We start from the raw sequence: 12,452 nt of genomic DNA, 5'->3' as shown, positions 1-12,452 counted from the left end.
ATTCTTTTTCCTTTTTGGGAAATAAAAAATGTTAGGTTTTTAATTTTTGTGTCAATAAAAAATTTCATTCTTTTTAAGTTAATATCCATAGATGATTTTAAACGTTAGAACAAATGGACATGGTGAAGGTTAATCCCACAATAGAGTAGTTTCTATTTATTTTTGCTTAGACACTAATTCATGAGTTATACTTTGAAAATTGCACATTCACACCAACATGGTTTGTGAGGAGTGAGACTGAAATACTTGCTTTTCGTCTATGTAATTTTTAATTTTTGTTCTAAATAAAGTAAAGTTTAGCTTTTGTTATAATAAAGTAATAATTGTTCCACCTGAGGCCTTGCTTAGTAACCGGGCCAGTTTTGCCTAATCAGCAGTAATTCTCACATCAAACGGTAGAGTCTTGGCATGAGGCATGGTGGTTAGTTGGTTTCCTAGCCTTTTTAGCTCGAGTTAATAAGTCGTTAGAGGTTTTCTACACCTAGTGCCCTAAAGCCTTAGGGTTTGGGAGACATTGACCTAAAGCTCGTTACATGGGTTGGATAGAAAGTTTAAAGGAACTGACATAGCATGACAACAACTATTACTAAAGAAAAAAAATATATGAAAAAAAAAATGAAAAAGAAAAAAAAAATCGAAAAGAAAAAAGTATATATCAGTATCTATCGGCAACTTTCCTGTGTGTATATACTCAAACGTTGCGTGGAGTGATATTTGATGAACGATTTCATACGTGGGTGTTTAAAATGATTTCTCACTTTGGTTTGGCCTGACACGAGTAAAGATTATAAGAACTTTTTCGTTTGGGTCTTTTCCCTTTTTTTGCTTTATGAAGGATGTATTATCATGTGTGTTGTAAACAGTGTTATTATATAGGAATGTGATTGTGTAAACTAGAAATAAGAATTGAGTATGTGTTTGTAGAGATCAAATCCTTCATGACTTGTATTACTTATAAGTAAGAGGTCTTAAGTTCAATTCTCACTAAATGTGAATTTGAATAACATTATTACTAGCTTATTATCAGACTAAACTCACCTCCTCCTCCTTAGTATAAATAATATTGTTTGTTCAAATAAAATAAAATAAAAGCAACTCGAAACCTAATCCCTTTGATTTTTATTTTTATTTCATGCTTTGTATACTAAGATTACTATGCTTCATTATATGCAAATTACTTGTTGATGTTTGTGTGGGAATATCAAAAGAAAAAAGAAAAAAGGAATTTCAAAAGAGTAAGGTTACATTTACTACCTAGTTGTATCATCTCTCTAATAGAGATAGGATCCGCCAATGTATTTGAATCTCATCTTTATTAGAGAGATGGTAAGAATAGCATTTTTTATTTCTAAAACCCTAAAACCCGTCGTAGCCGCAGCTGGAAGACGCACCCCATGGCGAGACGATGAGATGTACCAAGCAACGTGCTAGGTCACCAAACCCTAGCCTTGGCCTAGACAACAAGTCGTTTTTTACAGTAGTGCTCCTAACCTCCCGACGCCAAGGCCACCCTATCTTCTCGCCATAAACCGAGGAAACCCTAAGACTGTGAGGACTAGCTAGCCAACATGACACCAGAAGCCGTCGTCCCGTGATGGTGGGGTTGTCTATGACGACTAGAATCCAAGAGATTCCCCAAAGAATCTCGTTGGATTAGGGCATCCTAAAATCATCTCCAACCGATGGCTGGTCAGAGCGCTCGTTTTAGCTTTCTGGCCCTCCAAGATTCTTCAAGATATTAATATTTTAATGAACAGTACATGGCCATATTTGTCTCCGTCTCCAACCGAGGGTCAAAGGGCCATAGGGCTCGTTTTAGCCCTGTCACGAAAAACCGTCTCCAACCGAGGGTCAAAGGGTCATAGAGCCAAACATAATTTATTATTTAAATTTAAAAACTACAACAACTTAAATTCAAATCCAACAACATAAATTTAAAAACTACAACGATAACTAGCCCAAAAAACCAAAAAAATTAGAATTTTTAAGAATTTAAAAAGAAAATTGGCCCAATAAACCTAAAAAAAAAATTAAAAAAAAAAAAAATTGAATGCAACGGCTAGGCATTCAAATTTTTTATTTAAACAATCCTGTCGGTTATAACCGCCAGGAATGCTATATTTTTTGGCCAGCCCCGGGCTGGTTGGCTGGCTGCAGCCAGCCCTCCAGCCCTCTAGCCCTCTTTGATTCCTTGGGCCCTCTCAGATTCCACAGCCCTCTGGCCTGGCCCTTGGTTGGAAACGGTTTTCAGGCTATTTTCGGCCTTCTGACCCTTTGGACCCTTCGGTTGGAGATGGCCTAAAGGCTCCGTAACATCTCCGAGGTCGGTGCACCTCGCAGCCATCTGTGTGACGATGTCGGCATCAAAATAGGTGGAGGACCATCATGTGTGACGATGTCGGCACCGAAATAGGGTGTACCGAATGGACCTAAGACCTTTGGGCCTCCTAAAGCGGGTCAATCACATGGCGGAGCCATAAATACAGGTTAGGAGGGCCTTTAAGTTAGATCATCATTAAACAAAATATAAGGGAGGAAATTTAGAGATTTTTTTGTACTGGCATGAATAATAATTTTGATGCAACCTTATTTTATACTAAGGGGTGAAAGTTTGAGCTAAATCATATAATAAGTCCGTAACAATAATTTGATATCGAACTCGTTATTCACATGAGTCTAATCTATGTCCTTCTAGTGTTAAGTGGGGAAAAAAATACACATAATGCTTAGATTGGCATGGGTCTTTATAAACTAAAGAAAAGGATGAACCTATAGAATTTTTATGAGTTTAATTAGTATTGGGAAAATTTTACCATAAGCATAAAACTAATTGTTGAACACATGGCGGCAACATTGTCAACACAATGGACTTGAATTTATAACAGAATTAGTTTTCCTTCAACACAATTGATCCTTCATGCAGTTTGGATATACTTGTTGTGTTATAACAGTTTTGTAAAACAACGTGCTATATGCTATATGGTGGGAGCTGCAGAACGGGTCTGGGACTATCATGGCCCTCATGTGGCGCAGCCACTGATCCGATTTTTATTACCATGAACCTGAAGCTCGCAAATTCTATTATGCAGACTATCTGTTTGGACCAACGTAAACTGTTGAATTTTATCTAAACGGCTTACATCAGCCAATTGAACTTAGCATGAAACCAGGTCATAAATGACCCATTAATTATTGGCCTACAGAATTGGACAATAGTTACAAAAATTGAATTTGTAACTTCCCCGTGAGTTTACGTTGTCGTCTCCCTCTGCCCAACACTTCCACGCGAATTCAAAAAATTTCGTTCGAATTTCACACAACGTCTCTGACAGCATCTTCCACGCCGCGTCTTCGAAATCGATAGTGGCATACTTCGTTTTAAACTCTTTCGACACAAAAGACGCACCTTAATTCGTTCGCAATTTGTGTTGAGGAATGACGGCCTACTTACTTCAGCCAAATCGACGACAAACTTGCTTCCTCCAATTCGACGTCATAGTTCCTTCCCTTAAAGTCACTTTGAATTTCGGGTTGTTGATTTGGTGACTTTGAAATTTTGGAAACCTTAGTAAGTAAACTTTTTATTTATGTTCAATTTTTTAAAATTAATTTAGCATTCATGGTTAATTATTCATGCTTGTTGATGAAGTTTGTTGAAATTTGAGATTAATATAGGTTTATGAATACTTGTTGAAAGTTGTGTTTAGGTTTTGTATTGTTAAATTTGGTCGAGATGGAGTTATATTTTAACTTGGTTGAGTTGTGTTGATGAAAGCTTGTTTAAATTTATGAATGAACTAAGTTTTTCGAAATTCATAAAGTTTTGTTTAGGCTTGGTGTATGTTTATATGAATACTTGTTGACATTTTGCGTTTAGGGGTTTATATTGTTGACTTGGGTTAAGTTGGACTTGTAGTTGTCTTGGGTTGAGTTGCGTTGATGAAACTTGGATGCAAACTGAGATTCAAACTCGGATGTCAAATTAATTCATTGTTAAATAACACGTGGCCTTATTAGGTGCTGCCACCTAAGTTTTGCAAGAGTTTGGACCAATCAAAATGCGTCACATGTTTGGGTTGTGTACTGCCAAATTTCGATACTACCCTCACAGGTATTTTTTGGATGATGCCTTGTGACACGTAATGAAATAATACCCTAAACCCTAGTGATGACACAGAAGTTGTCACATGGCAATGAGTATAAGAGGTTATATGTGTTTTTCTTGAGAATAAAATCAAAGAAAAATCGTAAAAAAATTTTGAAATTGCTACAGATTCCTTGAAACGTGCTCATTGTTTTGATACTGAATCACATATTTGATAAAATACTATATATGGTGTAAAATTCATATAAAATCATACAAAAACTGAAGAAAAAAAATGATCCGAAAATTGCCACGGACTCCTTGAACCGTACTCGTCGAGAAATGAGCATAAAACCTCAATTACGAGTTAAAATCAAATAAGAGGAGTTCACAAATGTTACATGGGTACTTGGTGTTTGTCGTGTTACATCATACACTTGTACAAATTTCATGATTTGTTGCTTGCTTGATTGCACCTCCTTGGCGAATTATCAAGTTCATGACCATGATTTGGTATATTGAACGTACCACGTCAAACATGTCGCCTACCCAGTCACGTACCAATCGACGAAATTTTTTTCAGATGTGTAAAATATTTTTTATTAATCTTAAACTCAAACAACCGCCATACATTAGTGGTTATGGCGCAATTGTGGATGCATATCTATCAAAATTAGTCCAAGGACTCCACGTTTATATCACACACAAAAACAAGATACTCTCTTGTTACCAATTTAATATGTAACAAACTTCTATTTATCAACTAAATCACTTTTTGAATGCGTAATAAATATTTATTAGACAAAAGATGCCACCAAATCTATCAAAATTAGTCCTCTCCACTTTTACTACACACAAAAACAAGATATATAACAAAGCTTTTATTCAACGGGTGGTGCATTTTTTGAATGTAATAAAGCACTTATTAGACGGATGATCCCACCATATAAATATCTTGGTTGCAAGATAACCTTGTCCACAGGTATAATGATAAGTGTTGATTGGGAAGGACAAAATTATTTTGTTTTTAATCAAAAGGAACACACGATAAAATTTGTGGAAGGACTTGTATGGATTTGGGGGATAAGGAGTTCCTCGAGTTTCATACAATATTGAAGCCATTTAATAGTAAACTAAGACTCCATATGTAGTATTATAAAAACAAAAGTATATAAGAATTTTCCTTCTTTCAATTGAACTCCATCTCTCTTTCTCTTCTCTCTCACACCAATGGAACTTTCCATGGAGCCTTTTAGTGTCGTTCTAAGTGTTGTTTTGGTTAGCATAGTTGCATGCGCATGGAGGGTGCTGAATTGGGTGTGGTTGAGGCCAAAGGACCTAGAAAAATGTCTGAGGCAGCAAGGACTTGCGGGAAATTCATACAGGCTTTGGTCAGGAGACCTGAGAGAAAGCTCCATAATGCTAAAAGAAGCAATGTCTAAACCCATGAACCTCTCCCACGATACAGCGCCACGAGTCCTCCCTTTTGTCCACCAATCTGTGAGCACTTATGGTATATATGTTATCTTTCGTCATTTCCTTGTACAGAATTAATACTTTCCTTATGACAATATTAATTAGCTGCTAAGTATAATGTTCTCTTACCAAAATAAGAGAGCTTTTGGTGAAAGTTTGTAAAAATATTCACAATCTTATTTAGAACTGTGGTAAGACACTGCCGATGACTTCTTGTAAAAATTTTCTTATGTGTTAATACTTTTACGGTAAAAAATAAAAATGCAGGTAAGAATTCTTTTATGTGGATTGGCCCAACACCAAGGGTTAATATCACAAATCCAGAAGATTTGAAAGACATCTTTACAAAGCACGAGGATTTTCCAAAGCCAGCACTAAATCCGCTAGTCAAGTTGTTAGCAACAGGTCTAGCAAACTATGAAGGTGATAAATGGGCAAAACACCGAAGAATTGTTAACCCAGCATTCCATTCAGAGAAGCTAAAGGTATTATATATACATATACTCTTGACAATATTCATTATTCAAGTTAATTTCTGAAGTTTTAACAGTTTGATTCAATCGGATTATTATTAGGTGTGCATTATATCATGAAATTGATCGTTCCTGTTTTTTTTTTTTTTTTTTTTTTTTTTTTTTTTTTTTTAACCTTCTTTGTTGTTCTTTGTTTGCTGTAGCGTATGTTACCGTCATTTTATCAAAGTTGTAGCGAGATGATTGAGGAATGGGAGAGCTTGGTGTCCAAAGACAGTTCATGTGAGTTAGATGTCTGGCCTTATCTTCAAAATGTGACAGCCGATGTAATTTCACGAACATCATTTGGAAGTAGCTACAAAGAAGGAAGGGAAATATTTCAACTCCTGAAAGTGCAAACCGAACTTACAATAAAAACGATGCAAAGTGTTTACATTCCAGGATGGAGGTAAAATTATATATTCTTTCAAAAATGATACTTTTTAAGTTCCTTTATAATTAAAATTAATTGGCAATATGGAGAGTAACTCAACTTCTTTCTCAACATGCCCCCTCACGTGTGGCAAACTTTCAAGCCTAACATGTTGATAACACAAACGGGGTGATGTAGAGCACGTGTGGCCATTGGGCTTCATATGTGGAACAACCTATTCTCATACCATAAAAAGGTTCTACCATAGAACTAATTGGCCATATGAATAGTCTATTTATAAGCATATGCAAGGTCCCTCATCCCAACAATGTGAGATTCATTCTCAACACTCTTATCACATTTTTCATATCACATTAGTACCACACTTTAATAGATGTGAGACTCACTTGTATTGATGGGTCCTACCTTCAATAGAAAGATAGTATAAATACGGAATGAAAATGTGGTAAGCATAACATACTCCTATTAAGGGTAATGTTAAGGAGACTAAATTTATAGACAAAATTTGCAAACTAAATGATGTGTCACCAATAAAAATGAACATATTTATCAACGTTTAAGTAATAATTCAATCATCAACTTTTACATCATTTAATTTATAAAATTTAATCTCCCTAGCATTACTTCTCCTATTAGTTTTTATTTTTATTTTTATTAAGCTGGTAATTAACTATTGAAAACAATGCAGTCGATCTTTACATAAGCGGTGAACGACTGAAATCGGTGACCGGTGCCCTATGGCTTGTTTTCTTGTAGTGATCCAACGAAAATAAAAGCATATTATCCAAAGCTTTTTGTGTCATTTGTAAATAGTGTGAAGGGTTTTGTTTGGTAAAGTTATTAGAGAACCAATATTTCAGTAGAAAAAAAAAAATCCCTACGAGAGGCGGGTTCTCTACAAGTTAAATCTCATACTTGAGTTTTTTTTTTTTTTTTTTTCTTCACATCCATATTAATCAACTTAAATTTACTCGCTTTCTTCAATCATATCGTGTGTATATATCTTACAAAACCCATTGGAATAATACTGCTATTGTGTAGGTTTCTACCAACCAAGATGAATAAGAGGATGAAAGGAATTGACAAAAAAATCAGAGAGTTACTCATGGGTATTATAAATAAAAGAGAAGAGGCGATCAAGGCAGGCAAAGCCACAAAAGATGACTTGTTAGGTTTGCTTTTGGATTCCAACTTCAAGGAAATTAAGGAACATGGGAACAAAAGAAAAGTTGGAATGAGCACTCAAGACGTTCTTGAGGAGTGCAAGCTGTTTTACTTTGCCGGGCAAGAGACCACTTCAGTATTGCTGGTTTGGACGATGGTTTTACTAAGTGAAAACCAGAATTGGCAAGATCGTGCAAGAGAAGAGGTTTTGCAAGTCTTTGGAGGCAACAAACCAGATTTTGATGGGCTAAATCACCTGAAAGTTGTAAGTATTGAATGCGTTTACATCTACATTTCACATTCAAAAAAAGAAACATTTACCTCAAAAACAAAAGTTCTATATTTACTTGAAAATTTTCGTTAGGTTTAAAAGAAACATAAAACAAATTAATCAAATATTTTTAGATATATTCTCGCTATAAAAACATTTTGATGTCATGCATGGTGGAAATCATCAAACACTAGAGTTACTTTTGTTTACCAAAAGTATGTTGCTAGCTACAAAGTGAACATGAACTACACTTTTTGGGAAATCAAACTGATGGATGATTGTGACTCACATTCTAACAACATAATTAAGCATGTCAGTTTGAATATGGTCTGGCAAGAGAACATTTCTCCAAGCTTGCGTAAGCTCGTTGAGACTCCTGATGCGCATTTTCTTTCGTACAATTTTAAATTTCTTCCATCTCATTTTTTGTTTAATTCGATGGTCCTTTGATGTTGAAGATGAATACGAATTTGTATTATACAAGCCAATCTTAACTTAATTATGTATTGTTTGGTTGTATAACTCTCCAGGTAACCATGATTTTACTTGAAGCTCTACGATTATACCCACCAGTTGTTATGCTCACTCGAATGATTCACAAGAAAACACAATTTGTAGAATTCTCATTACCGGCTGGGGCCGAAATTTCCTTGCCCACAGTACTAGTTCACCATGACAAAGAATTGTGGTGTGATGATGCAACGCAGTTTAAGCCAGAGAGGTTTTCAGATGGAGTTTCAAAAGCAACAAAGAACAAACTTATATACTTCCCTTTTGGAGGGGGTGCACGGATTTGCATTGGACAAAACTTTGCTATGATGGAAGCAAAACTGGCCTTAGCATTGATCTTACAACACTTCACCTTTGAGCTTTCTCCATCCTATGCTCATGCTCCTTCTAGAAAACTCACCCTTCAACCACAGTTTGGTGCCCACATCATTTTACACAAACTTTGATTAGTTATGATCAAGGTTTTAAAAGACGCTAGGCACTAGTCAGATGGCGAGTTGGGGCTTAGCGCCTAGGCGGGCTCCTAGGCGGACTAGGCAGATTTAACTAAATTCATTATATTTCATGTAAATAAGTGTATGTTTATACTTAAAATATATATAATTTCATCATAAACTACAAAATAGAATGACACATATATTATGAAGTATTGGACATAATGAAAACATGGGGAACAAGTATATAATGTGTGCTCATTTAAGTATTCAACAAGTCTCTTACAATTTATTTAAAAAAAAAATACAATGCAAAATGAAAGTTATCTATTTTCTGCCTAAATGAGTCGCAACCTGGATAGGTGTCTAGGCTATGCTCATGCTCCTTCTAGAAAAATCACCCTTCAACCACAGTTTGGTGTCCATATCAAACTTTGATTAGTTATGATCAAGGTTCTAAAAAATGCTAGGCACTAGTCGGACAGCGAGCTGGGGTTTAGTGCCTAGGCGGCTAGGCGGGGTTTAGGCGGGCGCCTAGGCAGACTAGGCGGATTTAACTAAATCCATTATATTTCATGTAAATAAGTGTAGTTTATACTTACAATATATATAATTTCATCATAAACTACAAAATAAAATGACACATAAATTATGAAGTATTGGACATATAAAAACATGAGAAACAAGCATATAATGTGTGCTCATTTAAGTATTCAACAAGTCTCTTACAATTTATTGAAAATAAAATAAAATAAAATGCAAAATGAAAGTTATCTATTTTCTGCCTAAATGAGTCACAACCTAGACGGGTGTCTAGACGGGTCTGGGCAAACTAGGCAGGTGCCTCACCAGGTTTAGGCCCCCTTTCTTAATTTTCAAACTCTTAGGCATTAATCGGGCGGTGGCCAGCCGCCTAGCACCTAGGCCGCCACTAGGCGAGGATTTTTAGAACATTAGTTATGATTGATTTGGCCGTTGCACAAAAGTTGATGAAAAAGTTGATGAAGAATGGATATCAAACTAATAAAGATGGTCATGCGTTTGTATTAAACGATGTATTATAGAACTATAGATATACTGATGCTAAATTAATAAGGGTGTGGTGATTTCCACACATCCTATTTTAACTCTCAGTTTTATAGTTTTTTAGAGTGTGTGAAGTAAAATGGGATGTGTGAAGGTGGTTGTATGAGAATTGGATCGGTCTAATGATATTTTTTGCACTAACTTTTATATAAATTACATTCGACAATGATGAAAACTTTATCCTACTAAGTGGGGTCGTTTGTACGAATCATAGAAAACCACTGTGCTCTATTTTTAGCCAAGTCTTTCTTTAGCTCCAAGTACTCAATGTCTTTTCTTAAAGTCTCTTTCTAAGTCTTAATAAGTCTTTCTCTACACCTTTTTCCCTAAGCCCCTATCTCATAATCGCATTTCTAACCGGAGTATCTATAGGTAGGGGTGGGTTCAGTTTCATTCGATTCAGTTTTTTCCTAAAACCGAAACCCAAACAAAACTTCGGTTCGGTTCAATTTTTTTCGGTTTGGTTTTGTTTGGTTCGGTTTCAGTACGGTTTCGATTTTTTTATTTTATAAAATTTATCTTTTTTAATATGAAGTTTAGAAAAGAGGCTTGCATTGGTAGACTAATAATAAGAAAATGGGGAAAGTAGGAAGGTAGTTGTACATATACAAGATCATATAAATCAATCATATTCTATCAACAACCTCAATTGCAAAGAAAATGATCACCGTATCCATTCAAAAAGCAAACAAATAGAGAAACTCTTCCAAGTTCCAAAGCATTCCAAAACTTTCCTGCATAACTAATGGAATATCCTCCCCAATTATGCTCCTTGAAAAAGCCCTAGGCTAAGTTTCAAACTTGGCAACAAAGTTTCACAAAAGAAATAAGTTGGGCATACACTCATAAAGTGTAAGGGATTCGGTTTGATTTCCAAACCTTCAAAACTAAAACCGAACCAATAAAGTTTGGTTTGGTTCAGTTTTTCCTTTTTTGGTTTTTGGTTTTTCGGTTTAGGTTTGGTGTTCGGTCCCTTTTTTTTGGTTTTCGGTTTTTTGAACCCACACCTATCTATAGGTCTTCAATTCACATGTCCAAACGACCTTATTCGATTTTCTCTCATCTTATCTTCAATTGCGGCCACTCTTTCTTTATCTCGAATATCCTCCTTCGTTGGAACCAATTTCGCATCTCGCTATAAGTGGTGGTTGAGCACAAACTTGAGCAACCTGCAAAGCAATAAACAATCGTGAGCAAGCCTAATATTAGGGGTGTGCCGGCCAAAGGCTCTCCGACGGTCAAGTTAGTCAATGACTTTAGACTCAAGCAGTGGCCAAGAAAAGTGAAGTGTTTAGATTGCGTTACCATAGATGAACCTTCGATGGAATGTAGGGAGAGAGACTTGATTTGAGACACGTGTCCTTTGTAATGGAGACACGTAATAGAGACCACCGTGTTGTTTACCCAAACCAATCATCTTCCCCGTAGCCATGTCTTGCAAGACACAAAAAGTGGAAAACAAAAGGACACAACAATTTAAAGAATTAGTGACTTTACTGACAAACATGAGATTTAAGCGAAAAGAGGAAACACATAAAACTTTGTCTAAGATGATATCTGAATTGAAAGGTCCAATGCCGGTGGAAGTGATTGGAACCGTAGATCCGGTGGGTAAATTAACAGTGGGTATTGGGCAAGATTCTGTCTTTGGTGAAATGTGGTCAGTAGCTCTGCCAGTCAAAATCCAAAGTTAAAGTAGAATTAATTTAGACATTTCTAAAGGGTGACATACCTGAATCATTTGCATAGGAATTGTTCTTACTAAAGACGCGGTTTGCATTTATTATAAATATGGTGTGAGCGAGTTGTTGATGCTTTTTTGCAGAAACCCATTTATTGGGTTCAGTTGAGAAGACTGTGAATTGGAGAACTGGGCCGGCGCATGAAAGCTTTGAGACTGCTGGCCTCAATTGGAGGTCTGGGCCGGACCTGCAGAGACATCTGCTGTGTTGGCAGCATGTAAGAAGGCAGGTGCCTTGTCGTCCGCGCTGGCAGATGCGTTGGCTGCATTTGTTGGCAGCATGCTTTGGCTTCATGTTACGATGATGATGCATTTGCTGTGATGCATCTGATGATTCATTTGCTGCCATGGGACATCAGCCCAACGAAAGTCTGATGGCTTACTCAAATATGCATTTGATCCTGTGGAAAAATCTTGGGATTGGGTCTAGACTTTTCTTGTAGTGTTGAAAATTGGATTTTGTGTTTTCTGGCAGCGGAAAAATTTTGAAAGTTGTGCTTTGTATCATTTAGTATTTTAGTTTAATAGTATTTATTTTAAAAATGATAGATTTGAAACTTGAATAAATATTCAATAAATAATTTGGTGAATGATTTTTTGGTCACTTTCATTGTCAACAATACAAGATATATATAATATATACACACACACCATTCAACCACACCTATTTCTAAGGCTAGGAATCCGTGATTCATCTATGATGAGATTTGATCTTAGACAAAATCAGGAAAGTAAAATATTACAATTATATGACAAAGATAATTCTTAACAGTTGTAAAC

General features: G+C 35.9%; 1 protein-coding gene across 1 annotated transcript; it reads left to right on the top strand.

The window, feature by feature from the left end:
* Positions 1-5,168: 5,168 nt before the first annotated feature.
* Positions 5,169-9,332, top strand: LOC125467802 (cytochrome P450 72A397-like). Its single transcript, XM_048586909.1, has 6 exons — positions 5,169-5,597; positions 5,828-6,045; positions 6,237-6,481; positions 7,508-7,895; positions 8,432-8,880; positions 9,314-9,332. The coding sequence occupies exons 1-5, from the start codon at positions 5,315-5,317 to the stop codon at positions 8,855-8,857; spliced, it is 1,560 nt and encodes a 519-aa protein (XP_048442866.1). The 5' UTR covers positions 5,169-5,314; the 3' UTR covers positions 8,858-8,880; positions 9,314-9,332.
* The last annotated feature ends 3,120 nt before the right edge of the window (positions 9,333-12,452 follow it).

Source organism: the organism of the source record quoted next, unplaced genomic scaffold (genome assembly GCF_019419815.1).
Source record: "Pyrus x bretschneideri cultivar Hongxiangsu unplaced genomic scaffold, Pyrus_bretschneideri_v1 Contig25, whole genome shotgun sequence".
Classification (NCBI taxonomy): domain Eukaryota; kingdom Viridiplantae; phylum Streptophyta; class Magnoliopsida; order Rosales; family Rosaceae; genus Pyrus; species Pyrus x bretschneideri.
The sequence above is the reverse complement of the archived record's forward strand: the minus strand, read 5'-3'. Positions and strand labels throughout refer to the sequence as shown.